At 60.0% G+C, this 25064-nt stretch overlaps 1 protein-coding gene across 2 annotated transcripts in view; it reads left to right on the forward strand.

The window, feature by feature from the left end:
* The first annotated feature begins 623 nt into the window (after window positions 1-623).
* FRMD5 (FERM domain containing 5) overlaps window positions 624-25064 on the forward strand; it is a 28650-nt gene continuing 4209 nt past the window's right edge. The window contains exons 1-12 of one of the 2 annotated variants that reach the window (XM_075100865.1): window positions 624-723; window positions 5147-5189; window positions 5758-5836; window positions 11909-12006; window positions 13987-14110; window positions 14954-15041; window positions 17012-17100; window positions 18186-18249; window positions 18935-19026; window positions 20995-21069; window positions 21823-21891; window positions 22075-22181. In XM_075100865.1, coding sequence (XP_074956966.1) covers window positions 5183-5189; window positions 5758-5836; window positions 11909-12006; window positions 13987-14110; window positions 14954-15041; window positions 17012-17100; window positions 18186-18249; window positions 18935-19026; window positions 20995-21069; window positions 21823-21891; window positions 22075-22181 — 892 coding nt within the window. In that variant the 5' untranslated portion in view covers window positions 624-723; window positions 5147-5182. The remainder of the gene's footprint in view (window positions 724-5146; window positions 5190-5757; window positions 5837-11908; window positions 12007-13986; window positions 14111-14953; window positions 15042-17011; window positions 17101-18185; window positions 18250-18934; window positions 19027-20994; window positions 21070-21822; window positions 21892-22074; window positions 22182-25064) is intronic. The other variant, XM_075100866.1, reaches the window with a different exon arrangement.

The following is a 25064-nucleotide window of genomic DNA, read 5'->3' on the forward strand; positions in this document are numbered from 1 at the left end:
GGCACACAGACCCCCAAATTCACCCTCTAACGCTTCGCTACGCCTCGAGCTGCAGGGTGGTTCCCAGACAGACTCGGACCTTGGCCACAGTTTTCTTTATGCTTTTAAAATGCCCTGGGTGTGCCGTGGCGTTCGGGCTGTGCTGGGGGCGGTTGCTGTTCTGACCCGCTCGCGTGCTGGCTGAGCGCTCGCCCCACGCTCCATCCAGGCAGCGTTGCCTCTGCAGCGCTGCCCAGGGCCGCCTGGGCGCAGATGTGTTGTCCCAAGTAAACATGGCTTTTGGCCGATGCTGCGATCTCCCGCCGAGCCCCGGGCAGCCTCAGCATCCCACCCGGGCCCGAGCAGCCGCTCTCTGGACAGGGATGGGGATGGGGATGAGGACCAGTGTGCTATGGGGTCCGGCTCCTGGCTGCTGTTGGGCGGCCCCTCGGGTGGGATGGGAGACGGTTTCTGAGCTGAAAATATCACTGGTGAAGCACCAGGGAGGTTGGTGGCATTTGCACCACCCTTGGCATCACCTGACAAGTTGCGGACCCTTTGCCCACCCGGCGTGCCCCAGCTCCTCTGCTCCACCGCCATCCTCCTGCCGCCTTGTAAATGAGTTTCTTTGTCTTGCAGAGAGATGCCAAGGGCCAGTACCTGTTCGACCTTCTCTGCCACCACCTGAACCTGCTGGAGAAGGACTACTTCGGCATTCGGTTTGTGGACCCCGACAAGCAAAGGGTGAGAGCCCTTCGTGCCCGGGCTGGCTCGTTGGGGGTTCTTGCAGCTTGGTGGTATCAGGCTTGTCCTTGCTGCTGCGGCTGAAAACCAGACCATGAGGCAAACGGCTGCGATTAGGTTCGGCTTAGGGAGCGATGAGGAGCTCTTCCCCAGCAGCTCTCCCCAGCCCTGCTGCTGGGCAAGGGGGTTATGGGTGCCAGTGGGGTCATTGCTTTGCCTGTGGGAAGGGCATCAGGGCTCATGGCCCCGTGAGCACCCTGGGGGAGACCCCCTGCCCCTTCCCACCTCTTCTGCCAGAGCCAGGGCTGAGTCTCGCACTGCAGCCCCGGGGACGGGGCGCCCAGGAGCACCGGCTTCCCGCAGCAGCAGCCTCGGTGTCCTGGCCCCGCTGACACATCCTCGGGACATGTGAGCCGGGGCATCTCGCATGGCTCTCAGATCCCTGCGCGAGCGGTGAAAGCACCTTGCGTTTGTCAAGTGAGAGGATTTGATGCTATCGCAAAGGCGAAGATGGAGATCATCTGACACTGGCTTTGCAGGACTGTTTCTAGAGCAGAGTCGTGTTTTAACACTGAGATTAGGCCATGCGACAGCGTCGTACTGGGAATCCAAACACTTGCGCCTGTTGCCTCGGGCAGTGAAGAGCGAAACATGACATTGGCGTGCGTGGAGCTGAGAGCCCGGCAGCACAACCTGGTCTGACCTGGCAGTGCAGCTCCCACAGATCTGTGCTGAGTCCCCGGGCAGCTGCAGCGGGTCCGGGCAGAGGGTGGCACAGCCTCTCGCAGGGGCAGAGCCCCACAGGTGGGTCCCGTGTGCCCTGACGAGCTGGATTTCCACGCCGTAGTTTTACGAGTGAGTCCTGCCGCTTCGTCAGGGTTAACTGTCCACACTCCTTTTAAAGCCCATGCAGAATGCAAGCTCTGCAAAATCACATACTAAATCGCTGCTTGCCATTAGAGCATTTGAGGTTTGTGAATGAGAAGCACGGTGAACGCACTCACAGGCGTAGCTATTAATAGCAATCTCGTGTTGCACTTCCTGCTGATCAATATAAGCCACCGTAACAAGCAGTTTCTGCTCCCCAAGGCACCTTCCGCGGGGCCCGTTGTAGGGAGCAGCGACGGCTGAGCAAGGAGCTGGGCCCCGCGTCGCTGCTGGCAGCCGGGGAGCTGCTCCCTCGCTGCCACCTGCAGTGGGACAGGGCCGGTCTGAGCCCCTCGCTCCTCGCTTCCCCCTTCCAGGGGCACCCACTGGCACTCGCATGGGTTGTCTCACCCAGAGCAGTAGCCTCCTCTTCCTCATCCTTCCCACCTTGCTAAGTTGGAGCCATCAGGGAGCGTGAGAGGCTGCTGCCTCTCGCCGTGTCTCCGGACCATCAGCCCCCCACGTCACCTGTGTCCCCCGACCTGTGTTTTCTGGGCTCTCTCCCTCCCGACTTCTCCAGCCCTCTCCCAGATCTGCCTCCTGGCCGCTGCCGTCACGCCGCCACACGGCCTGATGGCTGGGTTTGCAGTGGCTCTGGATTGGTGGCTCTTCAGCACTGGAGAGTGGCGTTTTTCTTGCATGATGCTGGCAGATCGTTCACTGCCACTCCACTTGCGTTGGCTCTTTGTTCCCCTGCTTTTTTGGTGAATTGCCTCTTTGAACACATGTAGAAATAAAACCCTGTGCATAATGCAGGAGAGAGAGCGCAGCTGAAGTCCACACTCGCCGAGGGCTCCGCACGGCGCTCTGGAAGTGGAGGAGGTGTACTGGGGTTTTTGCCTGGAGCATCTTCTCTTGCAGCAAACGAGGTGGAGAGCACAGGGTCCATATCTCATCTGAGCTGGTGCAAGAAGAGGATGTTTCTCTGCTGTCATGCGTGGTGGTGTCCATGTCCAGGGCTGGATCCTGCCTGGTGCTTCTCCCGCCCTCTAGATGCAAAGCCCAAAGCGGGCAGTGGCTGCCGGCAGCAGCGAGGGAGCCCCCCGGGGAGAGGGGCACAAAGGCAGAGCTGGCACGCTTGGCGATGCCGAGGACACTCCTTTTACTGGTGCTTTGCTTCTCCTGGGAATAATCCAATTCAGTTCAGGCCACAAGGGTTGAGGGAAGAGCCACCACTCAGCTTTGAGCAGCATCCCAGCGTGGGACTGCTCGGCAGGGAAGACCCCTCTGATTGAGAGCCAGCCCCATCCCTGAAGCTCATGGACACTGTGGCTGTCAAAGAGCTGCCCGGGTTTAGCATTTCCTCTACTGAAAGTGCTGCCTGAGATGAACTAAGCTGTCACTTCAGTCATTATTTCTGATGCACAAGTCAATATTCCTTAATGAGAGTGTGCTCTGCCACGTGCCTGGGCCGGGGAGGGGACCGCGAGCGGGGCCAGACTCTGCTCCTGCCCGGGGCTGGGCTGGGAGCTGCAGCACTCGTGTGATGTGGGAGAGGCGGCTGCTGCAGCCCGCAGCGCGCTCCAGGCACGGCTGCGGCTCCTGCAGTCATTGAAAACCTCTTCATTTTCAAGTGTGGCCATGAGGAGCCTGTGCACTGCCCTGGGGCTGCTACAAGTGAGATGCATCTGTTGAGAGGACAGGGCCACAGACAGCAGAGATGCTGAAAAGTGAAGAAAAAGAGAGAAAAAAATCCTCCCTCCTTGCCCATCGTTTCCCCGCAGTCTGTCGGGTCTGGGCCGGAGGATGCTGGTGCCAGCACCCAAACTGTTTCAGCCCAGTCCAACAGGCAACGGTGCTTCTTCCCAGCGTGGTGGGGACTGTTGTGACCTGGAGGTTACCTTGGTCCTGCGGTGGGTTCCTGGGACTGGGGCGGGCATTTCCTGCAGGAGCCCTCTGCGATGCTCTCCCTCCCCAACGCTCTGTCGGAGCCGCGGGACCGCTTGCTGCCAGCAGCCGTCGGATCCCACGGGGCTGCCCCACACCCCCAGGCTTCCCAAAGACTCATGCCCCAGGGCCTGTGTCTGCGCAGTGACGGGAGTCACCAACGCGAGGGACCAGACCCCCCGGTAACTGGGCATGCCGCGGCCCCTCGACCCCTGCGGCTGGGTTTTGCAGTGCTGCCAGCAGCGCATCCGTGTCAGGTGCCAAATGCATCCCAGAAGTGCCCGAGCGAAACCCAGCCCAGCGTGGAGCCACCGCTCACTGGCTTTGTCTCGGTGACGGACATTAATATTTAGAGTTTTCTGTGATAACCCCAGATTTCCCTGATATATCTTTGTAGGTCTGTAATCATTTGTGCTAACTAGTGTTTGCCTTAATTGTAGTCACTTTGCTTTGGTGTTTTGGGGTTCCCTCTTCACACACACAAGCATCTGAAGCCACTTCTTGACTGACAACGCTTTGTTTCCTAAATGTTCCTGCTCAAACGATGTCAAATCAAAGCAGCAGCTGTTGCAGAGCCTTTGCTGCAGGCAGAGCTTGATGGTTTCCTTTTGATGGCGCAGAAGTGTAATTTCAGAAATACAGGCTTGAACTCAACCTTCCTGGAGTCGTCGTGCTGTAATTATAGATCCCAGTTCCTGCTGGGGTTGGGCTGGGTGATTTCAGCCGGTCGTCGCAGCCGGCGCCGTGCCGCGATCGCCCCCCCGGCAGAGCCACGCTGCTGTGCGTCCATGATGCCGGCACTGCGGTGGCACGGGCAGCCGCAACCCCGGGAGCTGCAGGGCCCCGTGGCCGCGGCGGCGGTCGGCAGGACGCCGGGCAGAGCCCCAGGGGAGCCCCGCGTTCCCCGGCGCCACCGGCGTGGGGGGAGGTGGGTTTGCACTTTTTGCATGCAGGACCGTGCTTTAAAAATCCGATTTCAAAGTGGCCAGTCCATGCGCTTCTCCAGGGCCACCCAGTGCACACGTGCAACCATGTGGCACCAGTGAAAGGAGATTTTAACAACTGGGGACGAGGTGCCTCGGCACAAAAACGTTCACCTCCTTGCTGTGAGAGCTTCCTCAGCTGGCTGGCGAGCAGAGCACCGACAGCAGGGGGTTGCTGAGGCTGAGGAAGTAAAGACGAAGGGAAAACGCCTCCCAGCGAGCCCCTGCTCTGCACAGTGCCTCTCCTGGGCTGGCAGAGGGTCCTCGTTGGGCGCTGAGCAAGCACAGCCGCTCACCCCCGCGTCAGCGGAGCCCGCCTGGGCCACGGCGTCGGCCCAATGGGGCTGCCACGAGGGGGTGCGGAGGGCCCAGCCCTCCCTGGAGCCGTGCAGGTGGGGGGCGCTGGGGCTCGGGTCCTGCTCGGGCCCTCCCTTGGCTGCTGGCCAGGCAGGGGCTGCACCCCCCTCCCACCTCTGCCATGCAGCTCACAGACTCTGCCACGGCAGAGGCTTTTATTTCAAGCAGGGGTGTTTTTTTGTTTCTTTAATTTTGCCCTGAAGAGTCAATATTATCAACTGAAAGCATTTGTTACTGAGTCGTTTTAATCACCTTCTTTTTCATTTCAGCATTGGCTGGAATTTACCAAGTCGGTTGTGAAGCAGATGAGAGGTGAGTACTGCTGCGAGCCGATGTCCTGGGCAGGCGGCGTGTGCTCCTTTCATTTAGACTTATTTCCATTTTCTCCGATCCTTCCCCTCTGGGGTTAATTCCCAGCACATGTGCCAGAAAAAGGGCCTTTTTGATTACCCACAAAGCTGTTCTGCTGGGTCAAAGCGGGATCGTTCTCCGCCGGTCCCGCTGCAGTCACAGCCAGCCGTGCCCCCCGGCATGCCGGCGCGGGCACCGGCCCCGCGGGGACCACACGGGAATGATGGGATGAGCAAAGCGAGATGCGGGGGAGCGGGGAGCGGGGTGCATGTCGGGCAGACAGGGCTGCGGGCACCTCCCCGCGGCTTTACTGGGGGCATCCACACCACCCCATGGCTGCTGCAGCGGGGAACAGCCCCGCACCTGCTGCTCCCTCCTTACCGAGGGCAGCTGGGTGTGTTTGGGGGTACTGGGGAGGGCAGGTGAGACCCCCAGCAGTATCTGACAGTCCCCTCGAGCGGTCATTCAGGAGGAGGAAGGGGGCAAAGCCTGCCACTCGGTGACTGCGGTATCGCTCTGCTCCCTGCAGCCCAGCCTCCCTTCACCATGTGCTTCCGCGTGAAGTTTTATCCCACGGACCCCGCCGCTCTGAAGGAGGAGATCACCAGGTAAGACCCCGGCACACAGGGACCTCCAGCCCCGCACCGGCCGGCACTGGGCAGCGGGGGCTTGGCCAAGGCAGAGGAGCTCACCCCACCGAGCTTTGGTTTATAGTCAAGGGAGAGCAACAGCCATTTAGACTTCCAAACCAACCTGAACGTTTCTGGGTTGTCACAGTTGTGTGGAAATCCCCAGCTGTGCTTTGTCAGCGTGCGGAGCCGCTGTGCCTGGCGGGGAGCACCGGCTGGGGGCTCAGACCCGCTGCCTTGGTCTTTGGCTGCGGTCGGTTACAAAAAGCACGTTCCCAGGGCAAAGTGCTCCGAGTGCAGCGCTGCGCACCGTAACGGCCATGGCAGCTTCGGTACCCTCCTGCCGATGCAGAACGGTTCCTGGGCTGCCCCAGCCACGTGCCCTTCCACGCAGCTCTCCAAAATCCCTCCTTCCAGCTGGAACCCCCCGGTCCTGGTCAGTGCAGGAAGGTGGGTTCAAGCAGAAGCAGCGTTTCACCTGCGAGAGTCTGCTTCTGCTTCTGCTAATACGCTTGCCACTTCTGAATCAGCTGTTAGAGCCGCTGCCTGAGCACATCCTTGGCTCAGGGTGTCGTTAGGTGTGCGTGGCCTGTCAGGAAGGGTTTGAGTGTCTCCAGTTCCCTTGACATCCCCTGGAAGAAATTAGCCACATCCCTTTTACGTAAGGGGCATGAATGCTCTGGGAGAAACGGGCGATAAACTGTGATGCAGAAACTTGACAGCGCTTCTCTCGAGTTTCTATCTTCAGGGGCTCTTCATGCCGCTCTTCCTGCCAGAAGGAAGGATGTGAAGAGCACTCGTGGAGAAATCGCAGGGGCTTTGCTAAACAAGCTGTGACTGTGGCTCTGCGGGGCACAACAGCCCAGACTCCCCCCGCCTGCCGTGGCGTGGAGGGCCGGGTCTCTGCCTCAGGCAGCTGGGCTGGCGCCTTTGCTAAAGGTTTCTGCGTTTTTCCCCCAGAACCTTTTGCCATTATTGCTGCAAATAATTCTCAGTTGTCTTTACACGCCTGGGGTTTGTTAGGGAGAAGGTAATAAAATGGTGTGGACCAGGTGCAGGCCCGCTGGAGGGGGCACGGCAAGGGCACAGAGCACTGCCATGGCATGGGCACCCCACCAGCCCGGGACCAGGGCAGGACCCCTTGCTCCCCCAGCAGCTCGCTGCTGCTGCACCCAGCGCGGGGTGCAGACCGCGCCGTTTGCCCGCTGTGCAGTGTCGCAGGGGAGCGAGGAGCACTTCAGCCTCCCCCGAGGGCTGGGTGGGCGACACCAGCCTTGCTTCTGAGTTCCCAAACAGAGTAGATTTTGGGCACACAGGCTTCATTAAATGCTGAATAAAATTTATTAGAGATGTTTAAAGGTGCTGCAGGGAATCTTGCGTCTTCAGGTGAGGCGAGAGCAGAAAGGCAGCGTGTCAGCACGCCACGGGACCGGGAGCAGACCTGGCCTGTAGGCTCGGCCTGGGCTCGGTGCAGGGGTGGCAGAGCTGGGAGAGCCCGGCGGGCCAATGGGGCATTGGGCACAGCAAGGGCCGTGCCCCCCGGTTCTGCTAGAGAAGGAAAAGAGGGAAGTGCCTTTAATCACCCTGCTGGTGTGTCAGGCACCACAGCGTGCTTTCGCCTCGGTGTGCTGTCCCGGGGACGCTGGGTACGAGGGCTGAGCCTGGTCCCTCTGTGTGCCCATGGCAGCGAGACCCCAGGCCCAGGTGGGGGTTTCCGTGAGGGGCTGCGGCAGCAGGGACCACTGTTGGGGCAGTGGTGGCACGCACCCTGCCCGTGCCCGGGTCTGTCGTGGCTCCCCGTGGGGCCCCCATCACCTTTTAAAGCAAAGCTGTGAGTTCGTCAACAGCGCTTAGATGTTTTCCGGATTTTTCTCGGGTCAGGATTTAAGGCCCCCTGCTCCTCTCACAGGTGGTGGGGGCATCTGGGCCCCTCTGCTCCCCGCTGGACTCTCACCCAGGTCGAGATGCTTTAAATGAAGCTGTAACGCAGATAATGAAGAGGGGCAGACGGGTCAGCCCCAGGGCCCACCGAGGCTCCTGTCCTGTCGCTGGCAGGGGCCGTTTGCCAAGTTAGACGACAGAGGTGGCGTGGATGAACCTCTAACTCAGTGGTGTCCCCTCGGGTCCATGCTGCATTTGTCCCCGACACGTGTCAGTGACGTTACCCTCGGGGCTGCGAGGTCCCTTGCCAGCCCTGCACCCAGGAGAGGGCTTGGGATTTGCCATCAGCGTGCTTTGGGCGATGAGGGGACTGTCACCTTTTGGGTAGCAGCTCCTGACCACCAGCTGTCCTCCTCCAGTGCCATGCAGAGACTGGGGACAACTCGTGCAGGGACCTCTCCCTTTCCCTCTCCCTCTCCCCTCCCCTTTGCCATCCTTATTTTCAGACTATTTGGCTGGTTTTCCCTGGCTTCAAAGCACAGATTTGTTTGTACCTTAGAAAGTCCGTCGGCTCGCTCCTGGTGCATTGGCAGCTGCGGACAGCTAGGAAAAGGATCCAAAAGTGTTTTGGGGCAAAAAAAGTGCTGGCTGCTGACCCCCTGGAGCTGGGCCGCTGCAGTGGGTGCCAGCTGATTCTCGCAACAAGCTCTCGGAGGGAAATGTTTCACCTTCCTTCTGCTTTTAGTCGTTGGCGTGCGTCCTTATGTAAAGGCCGGGCCAGGGAGGTGATCTGGGGAAGTGGCATGTGAGGAAATGACTGAAGAAATGCTTTTTCCGACTGTGCCCTGGATCTAGGCTTGGGCCGTGAAAGCGTGCAGGGCTTGCAGGGTGCCGCCTGCCAAAACGCAGGTAAGGGCTCCGCACAAAGCCAGCGAGCTGCGTCTGCGAACAAAGGCTCTGGGCATGGGGAAAACCCATCGTTATTTGGGTGTGCAGCTGCTGTGCTCCCCTCTTCCTACCTCAGCTTTCACCTGTGGTGTGCCTTAGTCCGAGGCAGGAGGTCGTCAGTGCTGGAGAAGGGAACCCCTTGTTTACTTGTGAAAAACAGGGACAAAAGTAGCACAAACTTCTCTTGATATCGTCAAAGGAGGCTGCAAATGCCATGTTGCGCTGCGGGCAGGCAGCTGCTGCAAACCGCAGGACCCCCAGCGTCTTGGCCCCCGGTACCCTGAAATGGTGACTGGTTTTGGCACGCACTCGGAGGGGCTGGGTCTCGCAGGCTGAAGCCGCGCAGCCCCGAACCCCTCTGCACATCCAGGCCCTGCGCGGGGCCGCCCTTTCTCCGTTTGCCTGGGGGATGATGCTCTGCTGCCATTCGATATTCCCGGCGAATAGCTGGGTCCATGCTAGGTGCGCTGAGAATCAAGTAGTTACTGATAGAGCTAAATACATTCCAGGATTTAATTCTTGGTATTTTCAGTCTACTTCTGCAGGCAGCAAACGAGAGAGGATGTGTGGGCTTTTGCAGCCTGTCGCGCAGCGTGTTTGGAATATACCTGGGCTCAGCTTTTTGCTTCAGTTTTGCATTAATAAACTCTCCGTGTTTTTGTTGGGCGGATCAGTTAGAAGTAGAGGATGGTGAGGTGTTTCAAAAACTCTTCTGGAGTTTGGTTTCCCCATAGTGATGTACAAAACTAATGAAAGCTTTACTTGTGTTTCACAGGACCCAAAAAACAGAACTAGAAAACCCATTAAGATGTTGTTTGGAAGCCTGAGAAAGTTTCGATTCTTCAGGTCTGACCGTAGAGGGGAGGTGCAGATGGGGATGAAAACATTTGTAAGGAGCTGGGCCTGTTTGGAAGTGACAAGTGCTGTAATCGGCTTTCTCGGGTGTGACTGATCTGGGTTTTTTTGTACAGGCACATTTTAGGGGACCCACAGAAGTGGCCGGGAACAGTTTCACACCGATACATCTCCTTGTTTTGCTTAAGAGGCATTTATGTAGTTTGCAGATTTTACATTTCCTCCCAGCAACTGCAACCCCGGGCAGCCATCAGGGCTTAATTTAAATGGGAAAAGGCCAAAGACATTTCTGAGTAATGACAGCTATTAGGCGGGCATTAAGCTGCGCATACAATATGTTAATTGTATTTCTTTTCTTTAATCAGAGATTACCAAACGTCTGCAGTTGTCAAGCACAGTGAAGAGAATTGAAATGCAGGTCACAGATTTCCCCTTTCGGAGGGTGGGAGCTGGACCCAAAGAGCAGCGGGGATGGAGCCAGCCGGGAGCCTGCCTGTTCGAGCACCAAAATATCTCCCATTTTTAATGTCTTTTTCCAAGGCAGCCTCATCCCACAGCCCAGCGCTGCCCGGGGAAGCTCCCCTTTGCCGGGGGTGTTTCCAAGGCTTGGGCAAGGCTTTGGGAAAACCTGTTCGGCATCTGCTGAACGTTTTTGTTTGTAAAACCAGCTCAGATCTACAGACTTCCCTTGCTTAATGGGAGCCGGGGGGTTGCGGGGGGGGGCTGTGCGAGCCGAGCTGGGGGGATTGGCAGGGTTAAACCCATTGGATTACGCAGTTTTGGTGAGGTCTGTGCTAGGTGCTGGGGAAGGGCTGGTGCAGCGAGGGTCTCCTGCTGGGCGAGGGTGCCGGCGGTGCTTGCGTGGGGTCCCCATCCAGGCTGGCCCCCCACGGGCATGCTCAGGCAGCAGCAGGGTTTGTCACCCTGAGCGCTGGAAGCCCTGGCCACCAACCGCTGAGACTGCCAGTGCTTCAGGCGGTGGGGACTGGGAGCGGAAGACCGTGTTCTCCTGCCCACGAATAAAGCGTTAGCCCGGCTGCAGCCACCTCCGGCCCCTTCCGTGCCCTGCAGCGGGTGTGAGTGTGGAGCTCTGCAGCCCAGCCGGGCTCAGGCTGCCGGGTCCCAGGTCTGGCGATCCCCCACGGGACCCCCACGCACCAAGACAAGCCCCCCACGGGTGGGCTGCCCCTGCTCGCTGCCATTCGAGGTGTGCCTGCAACTGCAGCTGAAACCTGGCTTAAAATTCTCTTTCCCCTGGACTGAGCACACTTTAATATCTGGATTCCTCTTTAATATATTTTATCTGTGAAAATTAGTGGTTTATCTCATCATAAATACGGATTTGAGAAATGAAGCATGACTGAGATATTGCAGAGCGCAAGTCTGATTATTTAAACACATTTCCGAGCGCTCCAATTTCCATTTCTCTCCTTCACTCTGTGACTTACGTTTTGCCATCAAAAGGTTTTCCCAAACGCGTTGCCACGTGACTCAGCCCAAACTGTTGCTTAGGTTTAAATTTATTCAAATATGTAATTTTCCAGCACAGTTTATCTTTTCACTGGGACTTGGTGCATGGCGATGGAGATGGGCGAGCGCAAGAGGTAGCTCGCTCTAGAGGATGTCGTGTCGATCATCGGTGAGCACGGAGACCTGGAAGGATACAGAAAGTTGGGAAAGGAGAAAATCAGGTTATGTGGAGGCTGAGCGGCTGGGCGAGGATACAGGACTGGGAAGAGCAAAAGCTGCTGGTGGGCTCAGGACCACGAGACCCCCTCCAGAGCATCATCCCTGGGCACCTGAGCCCCCGGCGGCCTTGTGACGGGCTGGGGCGGTGGCAGTTGCGTTTGTGTGCCGCTGCCCAAAACAGGGTGAAGCACCACGGGGGTCTCTGGGGGCTGGCAGGCAGAAGGGACCAGCACCCCCTCGCTGATGAGTTTCTTCCTTTGGGCCCTTTCCCGGTGGGAACGCTCACCGAGTATCTCCGCGCCCGAGGAGGCTCTTTGCCTCCGCCAGCAGCTCTGCCCTGCTGCGAGTGGCCGTGCCGGTGGGGAGCTGGCCGGTGAGGGGGGAGCAGACCTCCACCAGCCCCTGGGGTCGGGTGCCAGCCCCGGAGCTGGTGCTGCATCCCTGGGGCTGGAGCGGGGCTGGGACGTGCCCCGATCTGAGCCCCAGCTCCGGCGCTGACCGGGGAAGCTGCCCGGTAATCGGCACTTGTTCGCTCCCAGCGAGCGCAATGCCTTGTAAATGGGCTGCTCCCAGAGAAGTGTTAGTGCAAGTGTCTCGTGGCAGATATTCCACATCTAAATTGCCTGTTTAGGTAATTTAAACTTGGCTTAATAAATGGACTCTCTCTTCTGTCCTCAGGTATTTAGTCTTCCTGCAGATCAAAAGGGATCTCTACCACGGCCGTCTTCTCTGCAAGACTTCGGATGCTGCTTTGTTGGCCGCCTATATCCTTCAAGGTAATGCTTTTTGACAAGATAAATTTGCTTTTCATGCTAAGTACTGGTTACATTATTTCACTTACAACAGATCACTGCACCTAGAATACGAATGTCATCCCGCCAGTGCGGGGCTCGTGCTTCAAGACTGCGCTTGTGCCGTGCAGCGCTGGGCTAGAGGGCGAGGACTGATGTTGGGGTCTCACCCGCGGCAGAAGCCCCGCGCTGCCGTCTGCTCCCTGAGCCGTCCCACCTGCGTTCGGGGCAGCGGCGTCCCCGCGAGCATCCCCTCAGCTAATGCAGCCCGTGGCTCTAGTTCTGCGCTGGTCCAGAGGCAGAAGCAGCCCTGTGACAAAGCGCTTCTCTTTCTGGGGCTGCGCAGGGCCCGCGGGAACTCTGGCAAGCGCCCGCGCTCTGCAGTTGCAAAGAGAGCTCCAGAGCTAACTGCGGTTTTGCTGACTGCGAGGACGGATGAGGATGGCCTTGGGTAAGCTCATTGCTTGCTGCCGAGCGCCTCAGCAAAGAAAGTGCCTTTGTCAGCAAGTTGCAGAGACGCTGGTGGAGTTTGGAGCAGGAGGTGGGAAAAGCTCTGAAAACCTTCTGCCTGATCTGTTCTCCTGCCGGCGTGGCTCTGCCTGCTCTTGCCTCCGCTGCCCCGTGGCACTGAGAGCGCGGCGGTGGCCGGTGCCTGCTCGGCGTGGTGCAACACCTGGACGCTCAGCGAGGATTATCAGGCTGTTTGGAAGAGCTGGGTGGCTCTGGCCTGGGGGAAAAGTGCATTGACACGCCGTTAGCACTGCAGTGCCGGGTGTGCCAGCGGGCTTCCCCACCCAAGGGTGCTCAGCGCCTTGCCGGGGCCCCTCTCTGCAGTCCCCCAGTGCCTGCAGTCACATCCCTGGGACGAGCTGGGGAGATGCACCCCAGCGATCAAAAAGGACAAATTTCAGCTCCAAAGCGTATTTGAGTTATTTTGCAGTGCCAGTGTGTTTCTCCCCTTTTAGAGTTTTAAGCAGGAAACACAAAAATTAATGTAATGTCTCCATTTCGCTTAGGACCTGTGGCTGGAGGGAATTAAATCAGAGCAAGGTCCTTTCATCCCCAATGGCAGGAGGCTGCTGGATTACTGTAAATCCCAGCAGGAGGCACCAGCCACAGAGCCGTGCTACAGAGAGATGCCAGCGGCGATCGCTGCCGGCTCTCGCGGGATGCCGGGAGAGGCAGCGGAGCTGCATCAGCCCGCGCCGAGGAGGGATCAGGGCTGAGCTCAGAAATTGGGTTGTCTTGGGTATTTCTCTACCCTGGTCTCAGTGCTCGGGATCAGAGCCTCTGGGATTGTTTTAAGGACAGACCTGTCGGTGCACTTGTAGCTTGCCCAGGCTTGAAGCAGGTTTTCCAGGTGTGGGGTCAATCCCTGCCTGCAGCCGTCGCAGGCAGCCCCCCCGCCCCGCTGCAGGGCAGAGCTGCTGTGTCAACCCGTCCCCGTGATTACCCGGCGGCACTTCGCCCAGCTAGGTAAAGAGGAGAAGGAGCTTCTTTTCAATGTCACTTTACAGATTTCCAGCTAATTATATTTTTTTCAAGGCGTAGTTGCGTCCACTGGGCGAGCGGAATTCACTCGCTGCCTTGTTCCCAGCTGGGATGGGGGTGGGGGCTGTGGGTGCCCCTGGGGTGCTCGTGGCCGACCACCCCAGGGCTGCCATCACACGGACCCAGCACGGCTCTCGGGGCGTTCTTGGCAAATAGCTTGAGGAAATAATACATCTGGGACGGTGACCATCTGCTAGCAGGTGATTCCCAAGGAAACAGTGGAATTAATCGGACGCAGTTAATGCCTTACAAATGATCGTTCCTAACGGGAAGCACGGCTGGGTCAGAGCGGTGCTCCTCGGATGCTCCGAGCCCCAACCGCATGCCCGGCTGCTGCCAGCTCCGTGGCCGATGCGGGCGCTGCCGTGATGGGGATGCACTCTGCTCTTCCTGACCGGTTCTGTCTCCCACCAGCTGAGATCGGGGACTACGACCCGGGGAAGCACCCGGAAGGCTACAGCTCCAAGTTCCAGTTCTTCCCCAAACACTCGGAGAAGCTGGAGAGGAAGATTGCGGAGATCCACAAGTCGGAGCTGAGGTACGGCCGAGGGCTCCGCTGAGAGGGAGGGCCAGATGCTGTAGGGATTGCTGATGCTCGGCTGATTTTTATCCCAGTTTGGGATTTTCAGTCGTGCCATGGGGTGAGCACCCACCGCTCTGGTCTGTCGGATCCAGCTGAGAGCCAGCAGCGCTATTGGCAGCATTGGTAAAAAAATACCCTGCAGAGAGAGCAGGCTTTAGGACAGCGGGTCATTTGGTGGCATAAAGGCATCACAGCAAATCACCCTGCGAGAGGAGCTGCCGTGTCCCCCAAATCTCTGCTCCCTGAAAAGATCGAGCGGCCAAGCAAAGCCATAGACAGTGCAGACAAATGAAGGAATATGCCTGCAATGTGGCAAAATCAGCCCCAATCCCTTCTGCCGCAGGGAGGGCCGAGGGGTTTCTCCTGCTCCTGGCTGCTGGCTCAGCCGGCACAACCTGGGGGGGATCCCTGGTCTTCCCCGGTGGGACAGGGGCGGTGACCAACCCCCTGACCTCGTGGATCCCCAGCTGTGGGCTGCTGCCCTCTGCCTGGCAAGCCCCCTTTCTCCCCCACCCGAAGAAATGCCTGTGCTGCATATAGGAAATTCAGCCCTGAACTTTGCAGATGCTCCTGAATTTTGGTCCTTTCTGGCGCTGCTGGCTCAGCATATCTCCTGCTAGATCAAGCTGGCAGGAGAAGAAAGGCTGGGTTTCAGAGCTGGCCTCCTGCAGATTGATTGTTCTAATGAACGTAATGGGAACATGCCATGACTGATGCCTCTTGTTAACAGAAACACTGCAACCAAGGACTGACTTTCACATTCATGTCTTCCAAGGAATATTCTTTTTTTTCCTGTAGTGGACAGACACCAGCTACTTCAGAGCTGAATTTTCTCAGGAAAGCCCAGACTCTGGAGACCTACGGGGTTGACCCACACCCTTGCAAGGTAAAACAGTTTTCTGAGCGCTATTCCTTGTGCTGGGTTTCTCGTCCCAGCCGGTAACAAGCTGCAGAGGTACCAGAGACCGGCCCCCAGGGCAGCCCGTTGCACGGCCAGGGGCTGTGGCGCTGGCGGGGCCGTGGTACGTGGGATGTGCTGGAGCAAGCGGCCACCTCCAGCCTTGAAAACCAGCCCCAAGCGGGCACAGAGGGGAGCGGGGAGGGCAAGTACTCTGAAATCCTTCCAGAGGGTATTTAGGGAAGCCGTAAGAAAGAGTTTTCATATGCAGACAGCTATAAAAGACAGTGGCTGATCATCATCTGCTAAACATGTAATTTGGAGGCAGTAACAAGGTCAGTAATGTGTCTGAGAAACCAACAAGCATTAATCTGCCAGAGACAGTCTATTGCTCTGCTCTTCCCTGGCCAGTAATCCAGTTTTCTGTTTGAAATGCTTTTTACTGACTGTAGATGTCATTGCATTTGGCTCTCTCTGGTCCCGTATAATCCCATTGCATGCAGATGGATGCGGGATGCAAAGCAGATGGAGAATTTTACTCTAAGTGCAGTGTCTGCTCTGGGGTCCCCTGGGGCTTTTAACTGAATTACGCCACATAAATACACAATTGCAGTAAATATACCTGGCCTGGGCCGAGGGGTGTCCCGTTTACTGGCAGCCTGTGGCTGCCGCAGAGGTTGCCACGCTGGAGGAGCTGAATCAGCGTGGTGGTTCAGCGCTGCTGCGGTGCCGGCTGGATTGCGCCGTGCTGCCCTGGGAGTGATGCTCAGCTCGTCTGGCTTCGCACTGGGGCTGGGGGGGGCTGTGCTTTGCTCTTATTTCCCTGTAGGGTGCTGTGCCCCATTTAGCATCCCCGAGCGCTTGCACCTCCCAGCTCCCCATCCTCACCCCCAGCATCCCCTACCTTTCTGGGGGGCTCCCTGCTCCTCAGCTCCCCCCTCCACCCCAACCACGGGGAGCTCGGCCCCACTCCTGCGCTGGCTCCCTGCCGTCCCTGCCCCATGCCAGTAGCGTAACCGAGATCCAGCACGCCGGGGTGGAAAGCAAACAGCAGAGAAGATGTGTCACCTCTTGATTAAGCCTGGGAAGGGCACAACTGGGAGCAGAGGGGGAGAGTTGTACCCCAGAGCTGGGGAGACCCTGGGTGTGGGGCGTCCCAGCAGCAAGCAGAGCTGGGACACCCTGTGCCACGCTTTCCCCTGAGAAAACATCGCAGACACCGAACATAAATGGCTCTCTGTAACTGCCCCTGTAAAATTCCTTTCCTGCTCTTCCCGCCCAATGCACAGAAATGCCAGGCCTGGCACCACCTTCCCTTCGGCTCAGCATCCTTGGAAAGCCATCTGAGCGTCTGCCGGCCAAATAAAAGTCAGGGCAAACTTAACAATTACTGAGTGGCCACAACTCTTTCATAATATTTTTAAAATTCGGCATATCTCTGTTTTTTTCCGTGCACACCAGTGCAGTTAATGATCACTTCCCTGGAGTCTAGACATTGTGATTAAGTTAAACTGCTGCCTTGCTCCGTACATGACACTAATTATTGGTTTTAAACTGTCTTGATGCCGCCCAGCTGTACTGGCTGTGCAGGGCTCTGAGGGAGTCAAGTGTAACAGGTTTTTGCCATTTTCTCGTTTAATTACTGGTGAAAGAGTTGGTGGGGCAGCGCCTTTGCTGTCTGTTCTTCACTAGTAAGCGGATGGGAGCGCGGGGCCTGGGAGCTGGATTGCGGCTTCTCCTCATCAGCGCCGCTGGACCAGCTGCCCCGTTACTCGGCTGCGGGTCTTGCGGCGTGTGCAGGTGCCACGGTCCGGCTGGGCCGGCCAGGAGCATCCCACCGGCAGAGTCGGCGCGGGGCATTCTGCATCGCCGCCGCCCTGAGGGCTGAGGGTGCCGACGGCATGTAAGCTTTGCCAGCTCCGCAACGTTTTTCTGAGAAACTCGCTATTTTCTTCCAGGACGTGTCGGGGAACGCGGCGTTTTTGGCCTTCACTCCCTTCGGTTTTGTTGTTCTGCAGGGAAACAAGAGAGTTCACTTCATCAAGTGGTGAGTTCCCAGCCCGGCATTGCCCGCGGTGCCCCGCTCGCTCGGCCGCGAGTAGGCGCGGTGCTGCGGGGCAGGGGCCGCCAGTGCCCCCCATCATCCCGGGGTGTCCGAGGGGTGCCGGGGTGAGCTCCCACAGATGGGGCACGTGGGCGATCCCAGCGCCGGGCGCCTTGCCCGGGCACTGATGCCGCCCCGGGGTAGGGGCGACATGCCCATAAGGGATGGTGGTGAGTGCCCGTGCCCGGGACGGGCTCTGAGCAGAGGACGCGGCGGGGGGCAATGCTGCGGCAGCTGGAAAACCCGTCCGGTGCCCTGCACATGCTGGCACCAGCGCTCCCGTGAGCTTGTACGCCCACGTCTCAGAAGCAGGGCAGGAGACAGGCCCTCTTCGGGGTGCTGTGTGGTCGCTGCAGCTCTCCTGAGATGGGGAGCAGAGCCTGCGACGTGCACTCAGGGTGTCACTTCTTGCTCTGTCCCGCCCGTGGAGGAGCCCAGGAGCCTGTTTGCCTGCGTTGCTGCAGCCGTAGGCTGGGCTGCTGGCTCTAAGGACTTTTCTACCCTGGCTCCTAAGCTGGTCAGCGCGCCACAGGGCTCTCCCGTGTGAGCTGCCCTCTCTCTCCATTTGCTTTGTTGCCCCCAGGCTTCTTATTTTCTACATCTGTTGGCGTTAACCTGCATCATCCACGTGTTGGCTGGGCCCCCCGAAAGCCCCCCCCAGCCCCTCTGAACCCGGTTGCGCTGTTTCTCGGTCTTTGCTGCCTGTCGGGTTTTGGCCGGCGTGTCCCTCGGGGGTGGCACTGCCACCCGGCCAGCCCCCGCGTGGCAAGGTCTCGGTGACGCCGGGATGCCCCACTGACTGTCAGCTTCACCCCAGGGCATGCCCCTCTCCAGCTGCGCATTTCTGAGCCAGGGCATCTCCCAGGGACTGAACACAGGGTCTGGAGGCTGCCCCACTGCGGCCCGCGAAGCACCAGCTCATGACCTGCGGCTCCCAGCGAGCGCCTTGGCCGGGGCTGTGCCCGTGAGCCGGCCGGGCTGCGGCGGGCACTGCGCAGCCTCTCACCCGCCTCTCCTTGTGCTTTCAGGAACGAGGTGACCAAAATGAAATTCGAAGGGAAGACTTTCTATTTATATGTAAGTCAGAAGGAGGTGAGTGCTTGCCCTTCCCGTGGGACTTCCCGAGCGCAGCCGTGGTCGTTGCTTCAGCAGGTTCTCCGTGCGCTCAGCAGCCCGCAGCGGCGGCGCCGAGACACAGGCACGGTGGCAGGGGCTGCAGCTCCGCGGCGGTGCTGGCGTCACCTCCCTGCTCCCGCTGGCACCTTGCTCTGGGCGTTACAGCCCGCAGATGCTGGGTGAGCCCCGGGCTGTGCCGTGGTGAGGGCTCTGCCTTCAGCAGCAGCCTGGGACCCCCTGCTGCTTCTCGCCGTGCCTGCCCGCCGCGCTGCTGCGGTTGGGATTGTCGTGGTTGGTTGTTACCTCCATCCCGCTCGGTCGGCCCTGGTTAACGAAATCAGCCTCAAAACCTCGGCTGAAATTGGCTCCTGTGCAAACCATCATTTTTTTGGTTTTTTTTTTAAATATTTCTGGACATTGTAAAAGGCAGGTAAGCGGAAGGAGGTGGGCGGCAGGTCACCAGCACGCGAGGTGCTGCTCCGGCGTGTCGGCGGGTGCTCCAGTGTCTCCCTGCGTTGTAGGCAGCTCCGGAGGAGGCTCTGCCCCGTGCCAGTGCCGCTTGCCAGCTCCGGCTGCTCTGGCCTCCATCCACCCTCCCAGCGTCCTGCCCGGTGGGCACCACTCCTGCTTCTCCCACTGACTCCCTCCCTTTCCTCTTTAGGAAAAGAAAATTGTTCTTACGTACTTTGCCCCAACACCAGAAGCCTGCAAGCACCTCTGGAAGTGCGGGATAGAAAACCAGGCTTTCTACAAGTAAGTGCTGGGGCGCCCAGGCGTGCGTGGCGGTGTCTCTGCGTCCCCCCCGGGTCGGCGCTGCCCCGCACAGCGGCCGCCCGAGGGCTCCGCGTACTGGGGCTCGGGCACTGCCTGTCACCGGCCCCGCGGCACCCCTGTCCCAGTGGCCCCAGCAGAGTCACCAGCCCCCAAAACCACCCAGCTGGGGGCTCTGCAGGGTCCTTCCTGCCCCCCCGTGCTCATCCCTCTGCAGCAAACCTTTAATCAGGAGATTAAAACTAATTGTTTGGAGGTTGAGCCGTTAATGCCGAGCAACCGGCGCACGTCCTGCCCGCAACAGCAGCTGTGTTTCAGCGTTTTCCCCATTAACGGCAGCTTGTTTGGAGCCGGCCCGCGCGTGTGGGTGCTCGGGCGCTGTGAGCAGCCGCTGTGGGAGGCAGCAGGGGCAGACACCAGCAAAACTCTGACCCAATATTCAAGGGTAGATTTTCAGAATGGCTTCGCAGGGTCTGTTTGTGCTGAATCCAGTGCTAAAATCCCCACTGAAGTAGAGCCAGTGCCCCGGGGTGCTTTAGAAAAGCCTGCCTTTTAATGGGGAAAGCTCAAAAACTTTCAAAAATAATCTGCTTCTAAGCTCTTTGGGAACAAGTTAATTATTCATGTGAAATATTCAAGAGACCAGGGAGGTGACGTGCAGTCTGGGCTGCAGCCGCGAGCCTGGGCAGCTGGGGACGGTGGCTCGAGGGACCATTCCTGCAGCTCTCTGGCTTTGGGGGACCTCGGGCTGGGGGGTCTCACCTGGGCGGCGGGACCTCCTCCCTGGGGAGGATGGGGGAGGTGGTGTCCTTCCCCAGGAACTCTGGGCTCCCTGGTTCCTGGCCACCAAGGCAGCTTTTCTGCCCCTGGTTTGGTTAATTGAGCCGTGAGACTGAAAGGGAGAGGTCATGGGCTGGACTGTCTGCCCAAACCAGGGAGGTGCCAGGTGGATCGGTTTGGTTTTAGCAGCCCGCTCATGTCGTGCTCAAAAATAGCCTGCTTTGTGCTTTGTAATGAGTTTTATTTTAATCAGCAAGATGCTAGATAAAGCGTGTGATGTATTCTCTTTGGGAATACTGCAATCAGCAGCTGCAATCAGCAGGTTTCATTTCTCATTATATTAACATGAAATGAAATTGCAATATTGCTTTACAAATCTTTTTATGATTAATCACGTCAGTAAATTGCCGCTGGATTATGCACCCAGTGGGGTGGACTGTGGCCTGGGCCGAGGTGCTGCTGGGCTTCTCCTGGGTGAGGGACCGGCTCCCCCAGGGTGAGGAGGAGGCAGGACTGTCCCTCCCGGTGGTTTTACCCACTGCTGGCCGGGCGGACCCCAGTGAGCGCCAGCCTGCCTGGGACGGGGCGATCCCTGCACCCCTGCGATGCAGAGGTCATGGCGAGGGCTTTAGCCCCCGGAGAGCTTCAGCCCTGTGCAGCTCCCGCGTGCAGGTGCTCGATCGTGGCCCCAGGGGACCTGGTGTGAGCTGCAGCCGAGCCCCCCCCAGCTGCCGGGGAAGCCGTCGGCAGGGGGTCTGTCCGGGGCACGGGCTGGGCACCGCTCCTGCTGCGGGCAGGGATGTGCTGTGCCGGTGGGGAGGGCTGCGGCGTGATGCCGTGACGGCCCAGGTGCTTGTGTCCCACCAGCCGGTGTCAGCCCAGGGCTGCCGGCGGCTTGTTTCATTCCTGGTGGCATTTCGCATCTCCGGGGCTTTGCTCTTGTAATTTGGCCTCATCGTGTTTGCCGGCAGCACACAGCTCCCTCCCTCCGAAGCTGGGGTCAGTCTGGCGGGGATGATGCTGCCCTTGTCACCGGCACAGTGCACTGGAAGCAAAACCGGGCGAAGGCTTTGCCATGAAGCGGCCTGGCGAAGGGGCCATGCCCTGCCCCGGTGCTCGGCGCCTGGCCGGCGGCGCTGGGCGCTCACGCAGCTCTTGGTGCTGTTGCAGGTTGGAGAAGTCAAGCCAGGTCCGGACAGTGTCCAGCAGCAACTTGTTCTTCAAGGGAAGCCGGTTCCGATACAGGTAAGGAGCAGCTATGGGGCAAATTTTCAGATGCTCCCTTGGATGTGCTGTGGGGAGCAGTTCAGGGCTGCTGCTGTCTGAGGACTTGGGAGGACCTCCTGTTGCCAGAGGTCCTCCCATTGTAGTGCTGCCACCTCGCCGAGGCCACCACCTCTGCTTCCTCTGTTTCACAGCTGACATCCCTCGCTCCAGCCCCAGAACAGCAGATTTTTGGAGGGACAGGAGTGGAGGAGGGGAGAGGATGGGGGGGGCTTTGGGGTTTGGTTTTGGAGAACAGCGAGGGTGAAATGAATCACTGCAATCCCTAAATTCCTGGGGGGTGTTGCTCCTCCCTGGCCCTGGAGCAAGAGCCTGGACCTGGGACCTCGTATCTCTGCAGGACGAGAGACCCCAGCGCACCCCCAGCTGCAAGGTGCGCGATGCCGTCACCCTCCTCACTGGCATGGAAGGGCCTGCACACCCATGGCGTGTCCCCCCCGGAGGGGAGGTGACCCCACGGTGTCCAGCACCCCACGCCAGGAGAAGCAGCAAAATGTGGTGGCAGAGGTGTCAGCCCAGCCTCTCCCTGCTCTTCCCGTCACCCTTATTTCCAGCAAATATTTTTGCTTTCCCTGGAGCCATGGGGAGAGGCCCCGCCACTGGCCCATGTGTGTGGGGAGGGGGCCAGGTGGTGCCGGGGTTCGGCGAGCCATGGGGGGAGCTTGCGGCTCGCCGGTGCTCACATCCTCACAGCTTCTCTTGAACCGCCTGCAGTGGCCGCGTTGCAAAGGAGGTGATGGAGTCCAGTGCCAAGATCAAGAGGGAGCCCCCCGAGATTCACCGGTAAGAGCCTGGCAGCGGCGGCACGGCGCGGTGCAGCCCGCGGGGCCGGGGCCTCCCAGGGGTTCGGTACCCGGCTCCCCAGGGCGGCGGAGGGAGCTGCAGGACCAAAGTGGGAGAGCCGCTGCACTCCTGGGGCGCTGGCACCGTCTGGGGCTCTGACGCCGTCCCCGTTCTCCTCCCCAGGGCAGGGCTGGTGCCGAGCCGGAGCTGCCCCTCCATCACCCATGGCCCCCGCCTGAGCAGCGTGCCCCGCACCCGCAGGAGAGCTGTGCACATCTCCATCATGGAAGGTAGGGCACGGGGCGGCTCTCCCTGCCGCGGCCGGGGCTCGGGAGCCAGGGCAGCCCCGGCACCGGGGACACGCACACACAAAAAAACCAACGAACATGTCCAGCTGAAAAGCAGATTTTTGTACCCCCTGATGCTGATGTGGGGATGCCGGGGCAGGGAAGGTCCCTGCCGTGTCCCCAGGGTCTTACAGCACGGCTTGACAGCACCAGACGCTGCTCTGGCGGCTCAGGGCAAGGTTGGCATCAGTAGCCGAGTGGAGGCAAAGTGCAGGGCTGGTTGTGGGGCAGAAGTTCCCAGTGCAGAAGCAAAGCAGAGAATTCCTCAGCAATGTTAATTTGGATTAAACTGGAAATTCAGCAAAAGGCTCCAGGCTGCCACAATAGCTCTGACCCAGGGGAGAGGTGAGCGAGGCCTGCTTTGAAGTCACCCCGCAGCCCCGTCCCTCGCATGCCGGCGTGCCTCGCTCTGCTCTTCCAGACACCGACCTGGTTTGAAAGCAAAGCAAACCTGCCTGGGGAGGCACACCAGCGCCCGGCAGGGTCCCAGCAGGGCAGCGTGTTACTGAGAGCCGCGGGGCCGGGGTCTGACAGTGTGCAGGGACAAGCTGGTCTGCAAAAGAACTTGTCACCCCCCCCGGGAGCTGCTCCTGGCCGGCCGACGGCCACCGCCGCTGGCTGGCCAGTCTGCCGGGCTGGATCGCCGTGCCGGCCCGCGGCGGGGGGGCTGGTGACCCCCGTCCTGGTGCCGGGCTGCAGCCGGGCTCGGGGCAGTGCGTGGGTGGGATGCACCTGGGAAGGAGGGTTGGCAGAGGGCAAAACGCTAGGGCAAGCCCTGGAGCTGCCTCGTGGGGCTGGGGGCAGCGGGGGGGCTGTGGCTGTGCCGCTGGCAGTGGCTGTGGGACCCACTGGTGACGGCAGTGTCCGACTCCCAGCGATGCTGGGGCAACAAGGCGCAGCGTGTGTGGTGGGGGCCGCTGGTGTTGCGCTGGGGCCACGTGGTGACTCGCATAAGTTTGGAAGTCTGGGAGGTGGACGAGGGAGTGGGGACGGCGGGGAGCGTGGGGCGAGGGCTGCGGTGCACTCTGTGGTTGTGCCTTGCTCGTGGACAGGCTACGGGCAGCGACAGGGTGCAGAAACGCAGCCTGCCTGAAGGGACAGGTCCCTCGGAGCAGGAAAGGGGTTTCTTACCATCGAGGGAGCCCGGGGCTGACGTTGGTGCTGATTTTTGGGATGGGAGCGTGCCTGGCAGTGGCAACTGCCCTGCAGGCAGGGTCACCTCTGCTGCGCTGGTAAATGTGAGCACTCTCTCCCCGCCTCCCATGCGTGCTGTTGCGAAGCGGCGAGAGCATTAAATAGCCTTCCACAGTAAATTACCCCGAGCTGGCACAGGCTCCCGGCACCACCCCTGCCCCGGCAGCTCGTGCCCTGCCAGCAGCTGCTTTTCTTCGCTCTCACTTCAGCTCAGTCCCGTAGAAATGTGGGAGCCCAAAATAGCCCTGTCCCGGCGCCCAGCGGCACCAGCGCCGCTTGCGTCAGCCGTGCCGGCGGGCGAGCAGCCGTCCCTGCGCCCCCTCGCAGTCCCCGTGGGTGCCCCGTGCTGCCGGCCAGGCCAGCGCTGCCCGCGCCGCCATGGTGAAGTGCCTGATAAAGATTAAAACCAAAGTCAGCGTCCACCTGCGGCTCATCAACCACTGCTGCCGGGAGGTGAGGGTCCGGGTGCTGGCCCTGGGGCCGCGGCTGCTGGCCCGGGCTCTGGGGGCTCTGCCGCTCCTGCCGGCTCTCCCCGGCCTCGGTCGCGATGCCCGGCACGGCCCCGTGGATGCGCCTGCACCAGGTAACGCTGCGCCGCCGGGCTGCGCGGGCTCTGGGCTCTTCTTTGGGTCCCCAGGGGGCCCCGGGGGCTCCCCATGACTGCAGCCCTGGGGGATGCGGGATGCAGGACGCGTGGCGTGGGGAGTGTGCTGGGGTCTCCCGTGCTGGCTGGACTCTGGGTCGTTATTACCATGAAGCAGCTCTGTTTTCGGGGCCGGCCCCAGCTTTCCCCAGATCCTCTAGCTTTTTTACATTAGTCTCATGGAGCAAGCAGGTGGCAGGATGGTTTGGGTCGGGGGGAGGGACCAGCACCCCTCTCATTGCAGTGATGAGCGTGGGGACCCCCCGTGCATTGGCTGCCCTCCCTGGGGAGCCGAGCTGCTGCCCGCCCTGGCGGGTGCCCACCCTGGCCAGGATGCAGTGGGGGAAGCAAGGGGGTGTTCACATGAGCGTTGTGACACCCTAGCAGACATAGCTGTCGGGGTGAGAACACGTTTATTCCTCCGCTGCGCTTATCGCCTGAGCTACCCTTCGCACACGGTGCCCGCAGCGGCACTCGCGGTAAGCCGAGCCGACCCAGAGGCATCCGGGCAGTATTTACAAGCAGGAGGTGGCAAAGCCCCGGGGAATGCAGGCAGGACGGGCTCCAGGCTCGTCACTTCACCCTCTGGCAGCGCGCGGGGCCAGGGCACCCAGCAGCACTGCCGTGGTGCTTCGGTGCACTGTGCCCTCCCCATGCGAGGAAGTGCGCAGCCCCCTCCCCTTCGCAGCTGGCTGCGGGGGGGGCACTGGGGAGCCGCTGCTCCAGGCCACCAACACCTCCAACAGCCTCCCTGGGCACGGGACACTGCGATGGCAGAACCTCCCACCCCCATCGCCTGCCCCTCTTGCTGTGAAAAACCCCAAGGAAACCCCTGTGCTTGTGGGGTTGCTTGGAGTTGGGGGGTTTTGGGGGGGTGGGGAGTTGGTGGGCAGAAGGCGTTCCCCTGGTCCTGCCCGCCCGTGCTCAGCCTCGGCGCAAAGGGCAGCTCGGCCATAACTCGAGCTCAGCCAAGTGCGCGGCCGGGCTGG

Source organism: Phalacrocorax aristotelis, chromosome 7, assembly GCF_949628215.1.
Source record: "Phalacrocorax aristotelis chromosome 7, bGulAri2.1, whole genome shotgun sequence".
Classification (NCBI taxonomy): Eukaryota; Metazoa; Chordata; class Aves; order Suliformes; family Phalacrocoracidae; genus Phalacrocorax; species Phalacrocorax aristotelis.